Source organism: Centropristis striata, chromosome 11 (assembly GCF_030273125.1).
Source record: "Centropristis striata isolate RG_2023a ecotype Rhode Island chromosome 11, C.striata_1.0, whole genome shotgun sequence".
Classification (NCBI taxonomy): domain Eukaryota; kingdom Metazoa; phylum Chordata; class Actinopteri; order Perciformes; family Serranidae; genus Centropristis; species Centropristis striata.
Genome location: NC_081527.1, coordinates 15,786,574 through 15,804,031, shown reverse-complemented (window position 1 = coordinate 15,804,031; position 17,458 = coordinate 15,786,574). Strand labels below are relative to the sequence as shown.

General features: G+C 41.5%; 1 protein-coding gene across 3 annotated transcripts in view; it reads left to right on the top strand.

Moving 5' to 3' along the window:
- The window catches only part of LOC131981115 (ephrin type-B receptor 1-B), a 170,674-nt gene that overhangs the window by 95,892 nt on the left and 57,324 nt on the right, over nt 1–17,458 (top strand). For all 3 annotated transcript variants that reach the window (XM_059345422.1, XM_059345421.1, XM_059345423.1), the window contains exons 4-5: nt 7,406–7,561; nt 15,880–16,215. In XM_059345422.1, the coding sequence (XP_059201405.1) occupies nt 7,406–7,561; nt 15,880–16,215 (492 nt within the window). The remainder of the gene's footprint in view (nt 1–7,405; nt 7,562–15,879; nt 16,216–17,458) is intronic.

Below are 17,458 nucleotides of genomic sequence, written 5' to 3'. Positions count from 1 at the left end.
TGAACATTTTTACCCTATTCACCTGCAGTGTCTCCGCTTAATACCTATCACTTCCGATACAAGACTACACAGCAATAAAGCGCTGTGTTGAGGTTCAAAGGGAGCCTAATTGGAGGATATCTCAGCTCTCTCAGGGGGGTTTAGGTATTGTTCACTGGGGTTTCTGCAGCGTCAGACACTGCTGTATTAGCTAGTTGAGAGGACAGGTATGTCAAGATGATCGGTGTTTGGTGAAGAGGACTAAGGCAGCAAAAAGTTTTGATGAGTTGTATGTGTGGGAATTTATGTGTGTTTGGGGGTGAGTTTGTGGGTGTAGGTGCGTTTTAGCTTCGGAAGAGAGGCTCTGACAGGGCCAGAATGGACAGATGATTAATGATCAGGGGGAGTGTTCTGTGGGAGGAACTCTTCAGCACCGCGGTTCTTAACAAAAGCAGACGAGGTATGCTCCGAGCACTGCACTCTTTCAGCCATCCCTTTATTCCTGAGAAAACCTCTCCGGCCCCCTTTATTCCTCCTCACATTCTCTTTGGGTGAGATTAGAAGGTGATGACAGGCGGTAGTGAAGACGTACACTGACCAGACTTGCCAAGTGATGTCACCGCTGTGAACCCTGGATGCCTTTGAGTAAAGAAGGAATGACTGCACTTGTGAGAAGTTGCATACATTGTAGTCAGATTTTTGACTGGAATGTTTCTCATGAATCTCTGTTGACCCTTGTTGGCAGTTTGTGAGAAATATGCAAAATTGTTCTTGAATCAGTTTCTGTGAATGAATAAATCATAGGCCTAAAAGGCATTTTACCCCGACTTTTAATATCCTGCGGGCACTTTCTGATGTTTCTGACATGCCTTTGTTTCGAGCCATGCCTCTGTCTCAAATTATTGTATTGTGTTTTTCAATGACCTTGCGGAGAAATGGAACACCTGGGTTGGAAAAGCAGCTCATTACGTGAATTGTGGCTGGAAAATGAACAATGACAGACGAGCATTTCTGAATACCAATAGGCTGCAGCACTGATTGCCTTTTTGTTTTAAGATGTTGGCTGTCCGGCCACGTTTTGTGTCCCCTCTGTCAAACAAAACGTGCTCACTTCACCACTTGATTGATATTGTCTTATTAGTCACACGAACAAATCTATGCAGGCATGCACCTTGGCATGTATGCAGCCTGTGGTTTTGAGTTGGAGAAACCAGTTTTTCTGAGTGACTGAGCAACAAAATAGTGAAATAGGGGTCAACTGGGGTCTTGACCCGATCATAAGCCTGTCTTTATGAGTGTTTGTGAGAGAGGGGGTGTATGCATGACTCCAAAGCCTGTAAAGACTGTGATCCATCCCATGTGATGGATGAGGGCCAGGGTTAAGGGTGTATTGAGGGGCTAAGAGTTGTACTTAAGGGTCACTGATGCAAACTCCCAACTTGTGCCCTTCTGTGGATCATGCACACTCTCTGCACAATGTTTTAAAGCCTCAGACAAGCAGAAGTGGTATTTCAAAGTTGGAACTGGTGAAAAAAACAAAAACAAAACAAAGGAAGGTTGAAATTTTCAATTTCGAAATTTCTTGGATTTCGAAATTTATCAGACGAATAGGTATTTTTCAAAAGAAAATATCTTAACATGAGTCATAACTTTAACATGCTTAACTAGAATGGCATGCGGAGAATGGAGAGTCTGCCAAGGCCAGTGGTGCGTTCACAAGCTTTCCGGAATTGGGAAGTCATTCTTCTGACTTTGGTATGTTCATGAGCTTTAAGTTATAATATGGAAGAGATGTGTTGTATTTTGCTGCTTATAGCATTCAAACAACATGCGGATAGCTGTTTGTTCAGCTGAGCCATACGTTGTTTCGCATTATTCTGATGCCACATGAATGCAGCACAAATGCCCTATGTTGCAATTTTAACAAAAGTAAAAATATGTGTGTCCCCACCCCATGATTAGGATCCAATCTTAAATGTAATGACATCTTCCATGGCCAGTGCTTTATCTTTCCACCAGCTTTTATGAAAATCAGGCCAGTAGTTTTTTTACACACAGACAAACAAACAAACCAAATCAAACCCATAACCTCTGTGGCAGAGGTAACAGTCGGTATCGGAGTGCTGTAGAAGTTTTTATGTGATAAATATATCATATTTCGAATGCAAATGTGTTTAAATCTCCGATTTATCAGTAAGTACCGTGCCACATCAACCGCTGCATACATTTGATTGAATTGACCACAATTTGCTGCCAAGCAATTTCAGATGGTTGAAAAACCTCAGACATACCTCAGAGTGATGCCAAACGAAAAGTCAGGGGCAGACTTGTGTACTGTTACTTTGATTTGGTTTGAGTGGGAAAACCCATTTCCAAACCCATCTTGGTCCTAATCCTTTCCATTGGCTTCCTGCAACTCCTAACTGTTCATTTCCATTTTATCTCTCACACACCTGGTGATGCTTGCATGACAAGCTAATATAAGTTTTATTCCACTGCCTCCATAAACCTGATGCCTCCAATTACTTTGGATTCTGATGGGCTATATACATTTTGCAACTGCACATTTAAAACACATGCACCGTATGTGACACAGAGCCAGAGTGATTCCATGTATGATGTATCACCTGCAGTGTGCACTATATTATATGCTCAGCAACACGCTGGCTCTGCATATCAGCCATTGTTAGAGCTTCTTCACAGAGACTATAGCTCATGTTGCAAATGTTCTCTTGTAGCACCTGTTCAGGCCAATCAATGCATTGCTATTGTGTAGAAAGATGATCAGAGATTTCTCTGAATTCACTTTGAATTCTGAAGCATGCTGTATACAAAGTTACTCCACATGCTTCTGTATGATCTACATTCAGATTGAGATTGTTGTCATCATCAGTAATGTAAAGAGGAAGCATCCCCGCTGGGAAAATGAGTGACAGCGAAGACTTCATCATCTCATCTATCCCGGTCATGGTTAGCTGTGACATGAGGTCATTGCAGTTAGACTTTGATGAGTAGTGAGCAGCGATCCGCAGCTGCCATACCTCTGTCAACTCACAGTGAGGGAGAGACAGAAGGAGAGATTGAGAGAGAGAGAGAGACCAAAGGAGAGAAAGAGAGAGAAAAACAGCCAACCTTAGCAAGGATTCAAACCTGTCAATCAAGACAAGAAAGCAACAAGGGGAGGAAAGGTGGTAGAAGAGAGAGAACAATTTATTACCAGCGGGACAGACAAAAAAAGATGTGAGGGCAGAGAAGAAGTGAGAAGGAGAGGAGGAGCGAAGGGAATCCTGTAGAGACCACTTGAAAGGGAGGAATGTTTTGTTTTTTTGCATGCAGCCAGTTCAGTTGTGGGTTACTCTCCCACTGGAGAGACTAATTGCTTGTTGATCTAATGTTCTATCCCCTCATGTCCCCCGAAAACCAACACATCTGATGAGTGATGGGTCTGTGTGCTTTTTTTTCTGCGGGACAGGAACTCCTGGCCTCCTCCAATCTAAATATTCACAAATCAGGAGAAAAGACTTTGGGCTGAGTTCCAAATTCGATGAAGCATAACGCAACTCAGCCCACTGCTGCCCTCCCTTAGAACGATACCTCTGAGGGTTTGCGAACATTGTTCACATCGCTTTCTCTCTCTGTGTCTTTGCCCCATATCTGTTTCTTCCTTCCTCTCACTCTCTAAGGCAGATCAGTGAGCAGTTAATTAATGAGTTTAATGCTAAGATTCATGCACATATTATGTGTCAATTAGAGCCTCCGCTCCGAGGTAGGAGTTAAAATCTAGACGGACATTCATCCTATGCTGGGTGTGAAGTGTTTGTGTGTATGTGTATGTGTGTGTGTGTTGCTTCCTGTTTGTTTTTGCCTGGCTGTCACTTATCTCCCCTCCTGCAATGCTGATCGCAGCATCTTCAGTTGTCCAAGGAGAAGGCATTAAATTATCTCAGGTTCTCTAGAACATATGCTAGTCAAGTGGCAGAAAATGTGGGTGCGCCATTTCATTTAATGGGGTCAACGGCGGTTACACGTGTCGCTGTGTAAATCAGTTCCGTAAATGGAGGTGAGGATAGCATTGATGCCAATACGGCAGTGTTTTTTCTCCTGGTGTGTGTTTATTTGAGTGAGTATAAGAGTGTGTGTATATGCATTCTTCTGCTCCCATGTTGCCTTGAGGCACTTTTTGCAGCGCTGCTATCTCATACGGCTGATTCAGCACAGTCTTCCCTTGCTTTTCTTTTCACTTTTGCCCATTTATGAGTGTCCAGGCCAGCTACTGTCTGTCTGTAAACACACAACCCGAGGGCAGAACCTCAACGCACGTATTCAGCTCACACACCATTAAACACACACTGAACAACTTATTGTGATCCCTTTTTCATAAGAGCTGGAGCAATAGATTTGCGTGTTTCTGTGTGTGTGTGTGTGTGTGTGTGTGTGAGGGCCCTGTGCATGCATGTGGTTCTTTGCTCACCCTTGATGTATGAATTTTATATAGCAAAGATGATGACACATAAGTTCTCTCCCCCTCTCCTGCTGAAAATGAATTTTTGATCTGTGTTTTATCGTCTTGTAATCTCTGATATCTTTGGAAGTTATTGCTTTATAAAAATGGCTCTGCAGCTGGTTTGTGCTTCCCCATATGGCCAGGGAGGCTTTTTAAGAGTCTCAATGTTCTTGTATTAGATGGAGCTCGATCTTTTTCACATAGGAGATCTGTGTATTACAAGTCAGGAGAGGTCACAAACTACTACTCCCACGCACTAACATAGAGCCTCACACTCCCCTATAGAAAGACTTTTACCTTTATAGTACGGTCTTATAAACCCTGTAGAAGTTTATATTCCTCCATGCATGCGTCTATAGTTTCAAGACAGCTCTGGAGTATCCGCAGCATAGCAATGTGCTTCGCTCAGGGGGATATCCTTGTGCATTGCAGCTGTGATATGCCTTGCAGCTCCTAGGGTTGTTTTATAAGCTGTTTGTGGTTGTTGTGGTCCGCCCATGTATGTGTGTTTGTATGTGATGGTCCGGCTGTGTGCGGACATGGTGTTGTGTGACTAGACATGAGGTCAGTCAGTTAGTTCAGTGTTCTGCGAGCCCCACCATGAGATAGGGGAGAGCAGCCGCCGTTGGGGGCAGCAGCTTGAGTTGTGTGTGTGCATGATGCCTCTCCTTTCTCTTTCTTTCTTTCTTTCTTTTTCTTTCTTTCTTTCTTTCTTTCTTTCTTTCTTTCTTCTTGTCTTTCTTTCTGTCTTTCTTTCTTTCTGTCTGTCTTTCTTTCTTTCTTTCTTTCTTTCTTTCTTTCTTTCTTTCTTTCTTTCTTTCTTTCTTTCTCCATCCTTCTCTTACAGCACATCACAGAAGGACGGCTCAATGGTGTGAATGGTAGAGTCGTAAAAAACAAGAATCTGGCCTGTTTTACAACGTAGTAAAGTAGAATCCGGCTTCCAAACCCAGCCTCTTACTGCTTCTTTTAATGAAGCATAAAATTTTTAATTAAATCTTAAAAGCCTGTTGATACAAAGGTCTAAAGGTTTTTCTTACATGGCTTCTATGCCACATACGCCACTATTTGATCCGGCAGTGAGGGAGAATGGGACCATCTCCTTGGTCATTATTGCTTTAAATAACTCTCCATTTACCAAGCTCTTCATAGATATTGGAATAGAGCCCTCTTAATCACAACAATAGGATCATTTTGTTGTAAGCAAATTCAATACCAGTGACTCACCATTTTGTTTACCCGATTAAGTCTATCGCTGTCCACAGTGCTTGCATGAAGCCTTTGATTCTTTATATGTATCTTGGCTGCACATACTTTGTTTTCTCAGAGCAATTCTTATTTTTACATACTGCCGAAATCCAGCTGTCACAGTTTAGTCTGTGAGAAAGGGAATATAACTCGTGCTTTCACACAAGTGTGAGTAAACCCTACATCCCATTTCTCAGCCGCAGTCAAGCCTTTACAATCTTTTACTCAGGCAAATAGACGCAGCTGGAGAAACTGTAAGATGCTTGTCCCATTAAATTTATAACCCCTCCCCCTCTGGAGTGCAACAGCACCACAGCTTCCTCCCCCATCAGAAAGCCTGCTAAAATATTAGACATTTATCATGGTTATTATAGTCAGTAAATCCTTCCACACAGTGCAGAAAACCCGCCGCTTTGTATTCTTTTGGGATATGCGGGTAAATGGATTAGGTTATTGCCTGGACTTAGGCGCAGTGATATCAACCACAATAATCTTTGTCCTCCACCACGGCCTTTAGAATTTAAGGCTCAAACACATGAAGCCAACCTCCACTAACTATGACTTTATTGACGTCATGTCTTAACATTTGTACTTGAACACACTGCAAAGGCTACAGCTGATTGCCATCTGACCACAGCTGTGTTTGTTCTTTGCATCTTGGAGAAGAAATGCAGTAAGCAGGCTATATTCCTAATCTAAAAAAACATCTTGACAAATAAAACAAACCGTTTTAATGACTATCAATCTGATTGCACAGTTGTGCTGAATGATCAGAATGCAAATTGCAAAAAGTAAATGGTTTTAATTCGCTTTTGGTTGCTTTACTCTGAAAAATGGACCAAACATGGAAGTGCTGAAACCTGCAGTTCCTCGAATGTCCACTTGAGGCTGGCTCTAAAAGCAGGTCATTCCCCATAGAGCCCCATGTTAAAATTTCCAACTTTACAGCAGAAATATTCATTCTAACCACCTGGTATAAAAAAAAGGTTTTGGTCTCTATAGTTAATTTCCCTGTTCATGACAACTTTGTTTGTTGTCAACCAAACCAGACAACTGTTAAATCTGATCTAAATGATCAGAATACAAATCCAGAAATAAAAAAGTATATCTTTTTTTTCGTTTCTTCACTTTGCACAAGTGGCAACCTCCTGGGCCGAAAAATGAAGCAAACACAGAAGTGCTAAAACCTGCAGTTCCTGGAATGGCCACTTGAGGCTGCCTCCAAAGGCAAGCCAGGCCCCATAGACTCCCATGTTAAAATTTCCAACTTTACAGCAGAAATAAACAAGTTGGCAGCCTTGTACAAAAAATAGTTTTGGTCTATATAGCTTTCCTCTTCATGGCTACTGTGTTTGATGTCACTGTGATGTCAAGGTGATGTCACACTGTCTACGTCCACTTCTTTTATACTGTCTATGGGTGATTTAGTGCCACTAGGATAAGACAGACTTCAAAGTTAACTAAATCCACTTACAATCACCTATAAAACTCATGGGGGGTTATGTATGTTAATATTCCAAGTCGGTTTCAACTTGACTTATTTCTGTCTGTTTACATCTCTGCTTGACAATCTAATTGATATATTAGATCCAGATGCCTGACTCCAGCATTGTACTTGCCATGGAGGTTGTATTTTTCCATTCATTTTCTGACATTGTTTTTCTATTCTCGCAGCATGCCCGCCAGGTACCTTCAAGTCAACCCAGGGTCCAGGTCTGTGTCTACAGTGCCCTCCCAACAGCCGCTCCACAGCTGAGGCCGCCACCATCTGTGTGTGCCGCAACGGTTACTACCGCGGCGATGCTGATCAGCCGGATGAACCCTGCACCAGTGAGTAAATCCTACATGACATTACATACACTCCAACACTGTCACATGCTTTTACTCTTGTAGGGCAAGCACCTGTAGGCATGCATATATGCATTATCCATATCAGCTTAATATGTAAAATCAATATTGAATAGACTGGTCATGCATATAAAATCTACTATATTTTCATAGGGACAGTGCAGAGATTGATTTTTTTCTATCTGACTCTGTGTCTCTTTGTCACTGCCATTAAACCAGCACATGTAGTACATTTAAATGAGTCTGTATCTGGAGCCCTTGTACTCTACTTGGTCTGGTAATAATAATCACATTTCAGGGTTTCTATCATTGACGTCTCCATCACTGTGTCATTGAGCTTCCTCTCTGTTTCCTCTCAGTTATCTCTTGCTGTTGTTCTTTCTGTCTATCTGTCTGCTATCATCCCCTGAAGTCCTAATTACTCAGGCAGATACTGCGAAGCTTCGACACTGTCCTGCCTCTATCCGCTTGAGATCCAATAAGGCCTCTCACAGCATCATAGTTATCTTAATACGATGTAAAAGCAATATGCTAAGCCTTCCTTTCGTTCCCTGCTGACACACAGTTACACAGAAGGAGAGCAACGTTAGACCCCCAAAAAGTTTGTTTACCTCTCTTCCTTCGCTGCCACTGGGGAGTCTTTGTTCCCCTTGCAACAGCCGACCTGGAAGCATTATTGGTGTGGTTATGTATTCATTTAGCCCTGATTTATTCACATAGACCAGGCTAATTGGCCTCAGGAATGAGCTCAGGACCATGCTTTTTTTCCTAATTGTTTAGCAGCTGTAGCCTTCACAGCTAAAACGTGTATTGAATGCACCTTTTTTTGCCATGTTTCCTTTTTATAACTCTGAATAAGTGTCTTAAAGCTGCAGAGGAAACCCAATGCAGCACGGCTGTCCGTCTGACTGTTTGAACGCTTCCCAAGTGTAGCCATGCACACCTTTAGGCTTTGGTTGTTCTCGACGGATGACACCCCACTTTCACCTTGGTTTTCTCCGCCCTCCCATGGCATCCTACGTAGCTCTCCGGTGAATTAGTGAACGCTCCATCAAGTATAGCATCTGCCTCTACCTTGAGGCCTGGAATTTTCCCCAAGCAATCTCCATAACAGCTCCCCAGTGGAGTTTCCAGAACAGATCCCTCTGGTCTATGTTCACTTTCCAAATGCAGCCTGTGTTACTTTTTTCTGCTTTCAATCAAGCCACTTCTGTCTTATCTTCTCTGTCAGTTCTCTTGCCCCCACCCCCTTGTTTTCCTCTCAGACTCAGTACAAATGCAATCCTCTCAATATCGTAACATTTAGCTGGACTATTTTTGGTTTTCATTGATGACACATCTTAGGTGCCCAGTAAAATAATTCTTTAGAAGATCAAAAAAGGCAAAATTGCCCACTATTCCAAACACATTTACACAGTGCGCCATGGGGTAAAATATTCATTACAAGACAAAAATGCTTTTATTCCCCAAAAATGCATTTAAAATGTCCTACTGAGAATTTTAGTCTTCTGCTACCCCTTTTAACATTAACATCTTAAACCAACTCCAGTTCCTCCTCGATTTGTGTTGACAGAATCCTTTTGCAACCGCACATTCAAAGCCTTCTGTGAAGGTTGAATCGTACAGTTGCAGCTCAGGGTGCCCTAGATCTCAGCAGGAGGGGCCAGTGAGATCATCCTAGTAAGAATCTCTTTAATACTGCGGGTCCTGATAAGAGCACTGCTTGAGTAGCTTAAATCAGGCCAATCTGTAGCAGCAGACGCTGTAGCTTTAGCGCTTCTCGCCGCCATCAGAGGCGCGGGTCTCTGTGTGCTCCAGATCAGTCTGATTAGCTTGCTGATGGATTGTCCGGCGCCTGGCTCTGTCAGCAGGGGGCTTCATGCTATACCCCCCCCCACTCCTTCGCCCTCAGGGATATGCCAGGCCTGGGATGCACTTCAAACTCCCCTCCACCTCTCGGCCCTCCTCCATCTCAATCCGCTGTCTTGCGCTGACTCCAGCCACGCCTGAGGGGAGTAACACCAAGCATTCTGTCTCGCAGCATGAAGCTCACTCCTCTCAGGGTGGATGCCCAGCATGGTTTGCATGGCACTGCATCCCCTCCTGGATCCCTTCCTCAGGCTCCAGCCCCCCAGTATGATGTACCTCCACCTACCCATGGGTGCGGATGGTAAAAATGGCCAGGCCCTCCCCAAATCTGCTTTATATCAATCCATTCTCATGCTCTCTCTCTCTCTCTCTCTCTCTCTCTCTCTCTCTCTCTCTCTCTCTCTCTTTCTCTCTCTCTCAAATCAAAAACAGTATAGAGTAAGATATAAGAATCAATAAAACTAAATAGATACATTTCATAAAATATATGTGTGAGACAAATCAATGAAAAATATACAATTCATTAAATAAAATAGTAAATTAAGGTAAATAAAGACAACAACAATATATCAATGTGTCAGATGCAATGTTGTGTAGTAGAGGAGTGAATGTGTGATATATATATATATATATATATATATATATGGGCCAGGACTCGATTAAAAAAAAAAATCTAATTAATTAGAGGCTTTGTAATTAATTAATCGAAATGAATCGCATTTTAATCGCACATAAATATTTGACCTGACAACAGTGAGAAGTATTTTTTTTCATATGGATTTTTAGTATACCATTGAATAATGACTGAATACATAAGCTTAAGCAACAACAATATTGTTTATTTTTGTTCAAGTCCAACAGACCAGTGCAATTTTTGCCATTAAATGTAGCAATAGCAGATTTAGAAATATAGTACATTTCAGAAATTCAGGTAGCCTATAGGTAGGTAGACCTTCTGTAAACTATAATACTTTGTTTTTTAAGTAAAACACAATCCAAGCTAGCTACCACACTAGCCGCTAGCTGCTATATGTTTTGCATTGAGGTGATACTTGAGGCTCGATGTGCTGCGGTGATATGTGAATTCCTTGTTGCATAGCTTGCACACAACCATGCTCTTATCGACGCTTCCATCCGTTCATTTTTTTTAACAAAATGTCCCATCATCCACGGGGCCAACCAAAGCGCTCTCATCAGCTTCTTTGTTCATGTTCACTGTGGTTTGTTGTTGTCTGAACTCATGAACGCTAGTTGGTGCTCCAGTATAATCGGTCCACCTGAAACTCTCAAATCCAGTGAGAAACGTTCCGCAGTGCAAAAATAAATGTAATTAAAATGCGTCAATATTTTTTTTTTAAATCCCAGCCCATATATATATATATATATATATATATATATATATATATATATATATATATATATATATATATATATATATATATTATATTTCCATCTTTAACTATGCTTATGATCTTTATTTATGTTTTTTGGGGAATTTAACTACCATCGAAATGAGAGGTTAACAATGCAAGAACAGAAAGAAACCAACATGATCTAATAGACACTTGATTAATTACATAATATTATCATGGGAGTCATGAAGTAGTGACAAAGTAAGTCTCTGCCAATTCTTTTAGACCACCTACTTGTTTCTTTGAAAAATATCAATATTTGGCACCAATGTATTGATAATGAATCAAAAGAGGGAGCAATACAATATATTCCTATATCAATATGTGTGTGTGTGTGTGTGTGTGTGTGTGTGTGTGTGTGTGTGATAACTGTGTGTTGCTGGGAGATCAAGCTCCAACATGATGGTCCAGTGGGTTTCTCTCAATGTGTGAGTGGGAGAGGGAGAATGACAAGCTAAGTGGTAACTGAGGGGAGCCGGGTGGTGAAACCAGTGCTGATTGGTCTGTAGGGGAGAAGGGATGCAGTGATGAAGCATCCCGGTGTGAGGAATCGTGGGGAAGGGAGGGAATGATGGGAAGGAAGGACTAATGACAAAGATGGAGAGGAAAAAAATCCATCAACACAGTGGGAGGGAAACTAAGATTTGAATCTGTATGTTTGAAGGTTTAGTCTGGATATAGCAGAAAGGCATTAAAAAAGCTGTCTGGGGAAGCTCTGCACACAGCCCACAGTCACACGGGATATGAGACAGTCCCAGTGAGGCATCATATGATGTTTTGTAAAAAACATGCTGCATATGCATGTTTACAGCTTGGAAACACCAGTGTACTAACCAATTCATGAGAAAATCTTTGGAATGTAATTGAATCAACATAAATGTAGGGAAAGAGAAGGAAAATAGGATGGTTCTGATGGGTTTCTACATTCCTGATCCATACCACATTGGCTCTGAATTCTGCGGCTCTCACTTGGTACTCATATCTGTGGCCCGTCCCCTGAATGCCTCTTGAGCCCTGTCAAACACTGTCTGCGGCTCATGAAAACAAACAAAACCCATCAAATTTCCCGACTGAAAAAAAAGGGGTATCTGCTTTTCCATTCCCCTCAGCATTCCATTTAGATTTTTTCTGTGCTCTCCTATTCAGCGGCTCTCCTCTCTCCTTGTTCTGTTTTCAAAGAGAAAGAGGGTAGAGCCGTCAAAGTGCATAAATATTCTGTTCTTTTATCCAACTTTTTTTTTTTCTTTTTCTCCACATGAACTGTGTTGTCAATGTGGAGTCAGTTGAGGGTGCTTCCCACAGTCGTCAGCTGGCCAGTTTCTTCCAAAAAAATAGTAAATGAAGCTAAGATAAGGTAATTGTCTAATCCCTATACTGACTAGGAAGTCATAATGCTCCAAACTAGTGTACAACAGTCTCTGCTGCATCTAAAGCTTTATGGATGCAGTAATTCATGTTTGGAGATTCTGTAAAGAATAATGTGGATGTGTGGATTATCCTTTAGTCAGAAAAGCTTCCGCATATTCATATTGTGCCTCTTCAGACAAGTCCTCGTGGAGGCACCCATACACACTAACAGTCTATCTATGACTCCCTCAGTCTCTCAGCCAGACAGTATTAGTCCTTATAACATGTTTTATTTCATGTCTCACCAACCCACACAGCCCTTCCTTCTTTCTCCCAGCTCCTCTGGCTGTGATCACTATCTCCACACAGGGACCTTCTGTTGGTCCCTCAGGGCCTGTTTCACGTCATAAAAACAAACAGTTTGAAAGAAGAGAAGCTCTGGTCTCAGACCATTCAAAGGGTAGATGAGTAAACAATGTGCAGAAGTGTTTATTTTCTGCACTGGGACACTCTTTATATTACCAGCCAAGGGAGAAAACTGCGCTGTGGTCTTTTACAGCCCAAGTGGCACCTTAAACTATCACTCTCTAACAGGAAAGCATGTGAGTCTGTGAGTCTACCTTAACTGGTAGCAACAAGTCGGACCGTCACTTTCACTATCATCCATTCATGTGCATGGAAGACATGAGGAATGGCATATAGTTTATCATAATCATTCGTCATTTTTACTTGTCTAGATAGGTTAAAATACAGGGTAGCACATTTCAATTACACATTCAGTATGTTGCCATTTGTCGAGAGGACATATTCTTATTTAACATCATTTAAGTTTTAATTAAGAAGTGATCTAACTCTTTTTATTTTCCAAACCCCAACTTGCACACAAAGACATATTTGCCCACACATGCAAATAGCTGAATCCAAACTTTCAGCTCGTTATGGTCTTTTGCTGATGCTAAGACTAGTGCAAGAACTGCTAGTATATACTGTATAGGTATTTTCCTGACCATGAAATTACGTTAATTTGTAGGAATCAGTTTTTAGCCTCAATAAACACTATGTACTTAATTTTTGTGACATTTTTTAAATAATTATAATTACAATCTAATGTAAAACAACAGTATTATCACCAGGAGGCTGATCAAAGAAACTTAAGTTTAAGTTAAGTTGTTAAAAATGAAATCCCAAACTCATGGGATAGTCATGTAAACAGGATTATTATGGGGCATTGTCAGTTTGTGCGACCATGTAAACAGCTTACACAGACTATTCCTTGACTCACAGTTCTGGCAGCAATTGCATTGTTGTTGCATGTTAACACAAGCACATCAAATCGAGTGCAAAGTATGAATGTGAATCAGCAAAACAAAGCAAAAGCAGCTAGCAAAACATTTTAATTTAAGTTTCTTCTTACAAATACACAATTTTTTATAGTTTATTATCTAAAATGTGTATTATGACACTAGCAAAAAAAAGTTGGCCATAATTTTACCATCTCCATCAGTTCAGTTTTAAAAGGGACAGCATCTGGCTCTCTATGTGCTCTGCTACATTATGAATTTGTGCCTTGCTGTTCTGTGCTTTCTTGACAACCGTATTGACTTAATTTGGCTAGCTAGTATTGTCATGCCCCTGTGATAGCCACAGCTGTTTAAATCATATAAAACTAATTATGGCTGAGAAGAAATGGTTCATCACCACACCAGTCCCATTTATAACACGTGCATTGATCAGTCCTCATTGCCCTTGTGCAAATGACCTGACACTTTGCACTGGTTACTGTGATTCATTAAAAAGCAGCCCTTACTCTGTTGTGACATGTCGCACCAGCTGAGCTGCTTGGGGATGATGTTTTGTTCCTATAAACAACACGTATGTAAGCACAACCAAATCTGACTGCCATGGCTAAATGAATGCCAGCTGAGAGCCTGTAGGTAACGTTCTCAACAAATTAAATCCTATGGCAAATTAAAAACAGCCAAAGGCTGCAGTAATAGTCTACAAATCAGTGGTTAAGCGGCCGTCACATTTAATTTCTTGTGCCATCCCTGCGCATGTGGAGCTTGGTTGTAATTGGGACGGAAGGGTGTGACGTCTCGTTCACACCTCGCCTAGGCAAGATATTTTTTTTCTTCCAACGTTGTATGAATACATCGATACAGACAGTGCAGGCATAAATACACAGAAACAGATAGGTTAGGTGTGTGTGTCTGCCACATGCATTTTCCACATGAGCACATGTGCAGTGCTTTTTCCCAGCCATGCAAGTTTTGGGGCGAGTGCATGTATGTGATGGATGATACAGAGGATTAAAGCAGTGTCAGTAACATATGAAGTGCCTATTGTGCAGTCCCCAGGGAAAAGCCTCATGTGGCCTGCTTCTACCAACACACACCATTTTTGCTGTATTTTCCCTCCACATCCAGTACATCTGGTAGCATCCAAGGACCAAATTATGTGCCATTTTGAGCATATATCTGGAGCACTAGCTGTCCTCTCAACCAGACCATAATAATCACACTATGGAGGTCATGCCCTTCCATTCACTGACCTATCTGTTGTTGAGGCGCTGAGCCGAGGTCATAGCAGCAAAAGTGCCGTTCCCTCACCCTTGTGTGTTCTGCCGCTTTGTCCCAGCTCCCCAGGGCTATCCCACATGGCTTTGCAGCAACAATGATTAATTGTGTCTGTGTTGACTGAAGTAAATATATGCCCTAAGCCCACAGAAACGGGAAACACAAGTGCTGTATCATAATATGCTTAAAAAATCTATATGTATGCTTGTTGTCATATTTTTCTCATGGGTAAAAAGAGAGGAGAAAGTACAGTATGTCAGAAAGTTATTATTTCTTTAGAGAATTGAGTGGATTTTTATTTTCACAGTCGTCATGGATTTAGAAGTGGGTCAGTTAAACTCCTCTTTTAATGATAAAGGTCAGGCTTTATGGAGGATAAATTGGTACCAGATCAGCTCTGCAGGGCAGCCTCACTTAACCCAAGCAGCACTGACTAAGGGCTTTGGCGAGCTTCTGCTTTATCGGCAGTGTCTGGTATCTGAGAAGAAAGAGCCGCCTCTGAGCAGCTGCAGGGACACAGAGTCTCAGCTAAGCAAAATTCTACACTGCCATTTGAGCAGATTTGAACTCTTAAGAATTGTGCTCCGATTGCGGGAGGCTGAACAAGCCACTTTTCTGCACCCTAATATTAAGCCCCCACTCAAGCAAAACAATTGTTTTATTATTTTTTGATTTCTCTCTGAATATCGTCTTTGAGGTTCTGCTCCAGCTGCAGGCTATGAGGGAGTGAATGGGGAGCGTGAATCTCCAGAGCCACTTGGATAAGAATACTCCATGCAACACTGCATTTTGCTAAATAACCAATGTTTGATAGACACAAATGTTTCGCTGTATGATCTCTCTGGGTGTGAATGGAATAAATTAGCATTCCAATTGTGCTGAAGATGGAGAAAAAAGGAGAAAAAGACAAGTTGCTCTTGGACAACAACACTTTATTACAGGGTTGTAAATTGACGTAATTGACCTAACAGCAGGCAGATTTATTTATTTAAGCAATGTATTATATTGCTTCAAGGATCATCACAGCTTGCCAATGACAGAAATTTTCTGACATAAAACGGGTCATTTGGCTTACGTCTTTCCTGTGTTTCTACAGGCGTCCCATCCAGCCCGAGGAATGTGATCTCCATTGTGAACGAAACCTCTGTGATCCTGGAGTGGCATTCTCCCAGAGAGACTGGCGGCCGCGAGGACGTCGTCTACAACATAGTGTGCAAAAAGTGCCGGGCTGATCGGCGCTCCTGCTCCCACTGCGACGACAATGTGGACTTCGTTCCTCGACAGCTGGGTCTGACTGACACCAGGGTGTTCATCAGCAACCTATGGGCTCACACCCTCTACAGTTTTGAGATACAGGCTGTCAATGGAGTCAGCAATAAGAGCCCGTACCCTGCCCAGCATGTCTCGATAGACATTACCACCAATCAGGCTGGTAAGTGGTTGCTATAGCAAAGTGTGATGATCATGGCGTTGCTGGTGATGATGACTATCTTTCACCGAATGAAATTATTGTCATCATTGTGTCACTTTAAATACTAGTATCATTGTTTTGTACCATTTTACTACACTGTCCCTTTTTAGGGGGGGGGTGTTCAGGGGAAGATAAAGCATTGTTACACAGATTTGGTGCTGAATTTAACTATTTTTGAGCACTGGATAATTGATAATAAATTATCAGAAAACCCTACAATGTACCATATTAAGATACCCAATACCTTGAGATGCATCATAGAAAATCCCATGATGTGATTTGATAAGGAAAACTTTTGACATGTTATAGGTATTTTCATATTTTAGCATTTGGATGGCAATAACTTATGTTCTGTAAACTGCTCAGAAATTATTTTCAATATACATAGAAAAGCAAAAGGTAATTTATTACAATGAGGTCAAGTTTCACTACAAATATATGCTAATAATTCAGTTGGGCCATTGAATCCACAAGAGTCTCAGCTTTCTCAGCTTTCCAGTCATACCCAATATATGCAAGACTGTTTAGGGACCCCACTATGCAGAATATTCAATTACAATTAACAACAATAACACATTTGCATGTTTTTTTCCCCAATATATGGGATTAGCATAAAGTGGGCATGTCTGAGATCCTTGGGTACCTATGGAACCCATTCTTATTCAAATATCGTGATGTGTAGTCATATCAGTTTTTCCCTCACCAACATTTAGCCTTACTTTGGAATGGTATTTAGCATCTTTCCCGACATTTGTTGGTACCAGTGGAGTCCTTAGGCCTCTTTATCATGATACCAATATCATACCGGTGTTTAAACTGAGCCTGCTACTGCCTCTGAGGTACAGCATTTCAGCCAGGCCTGCCAGCGAGCCATCAGACCATTATCTGGTTAAAAAACTATCCTCTCTGTAAGTAAAACCCTGCCTAGGTATTTTTCTTTCAGTTTACATTTGTGAAATGGCAAATACTACTATTATTGCATAAATGTGAATCACTTCACCCCCAAAAGACCATCATCTTGCACAATATACATTTTAGAGTCTCACTTCACGGCATAGCTGACTTCAGGGCTGTTCAAATTTCACGTCGCTCCACCGTGAATAATGACTTTAAGGCTTGAAGCAAGAAGCCAGCTGGTTTAGTGAAACTTATACATACATGCTCTCTTTCTAGGCCTTCCTTCTCTGAATCAAAGTAGCGGTTT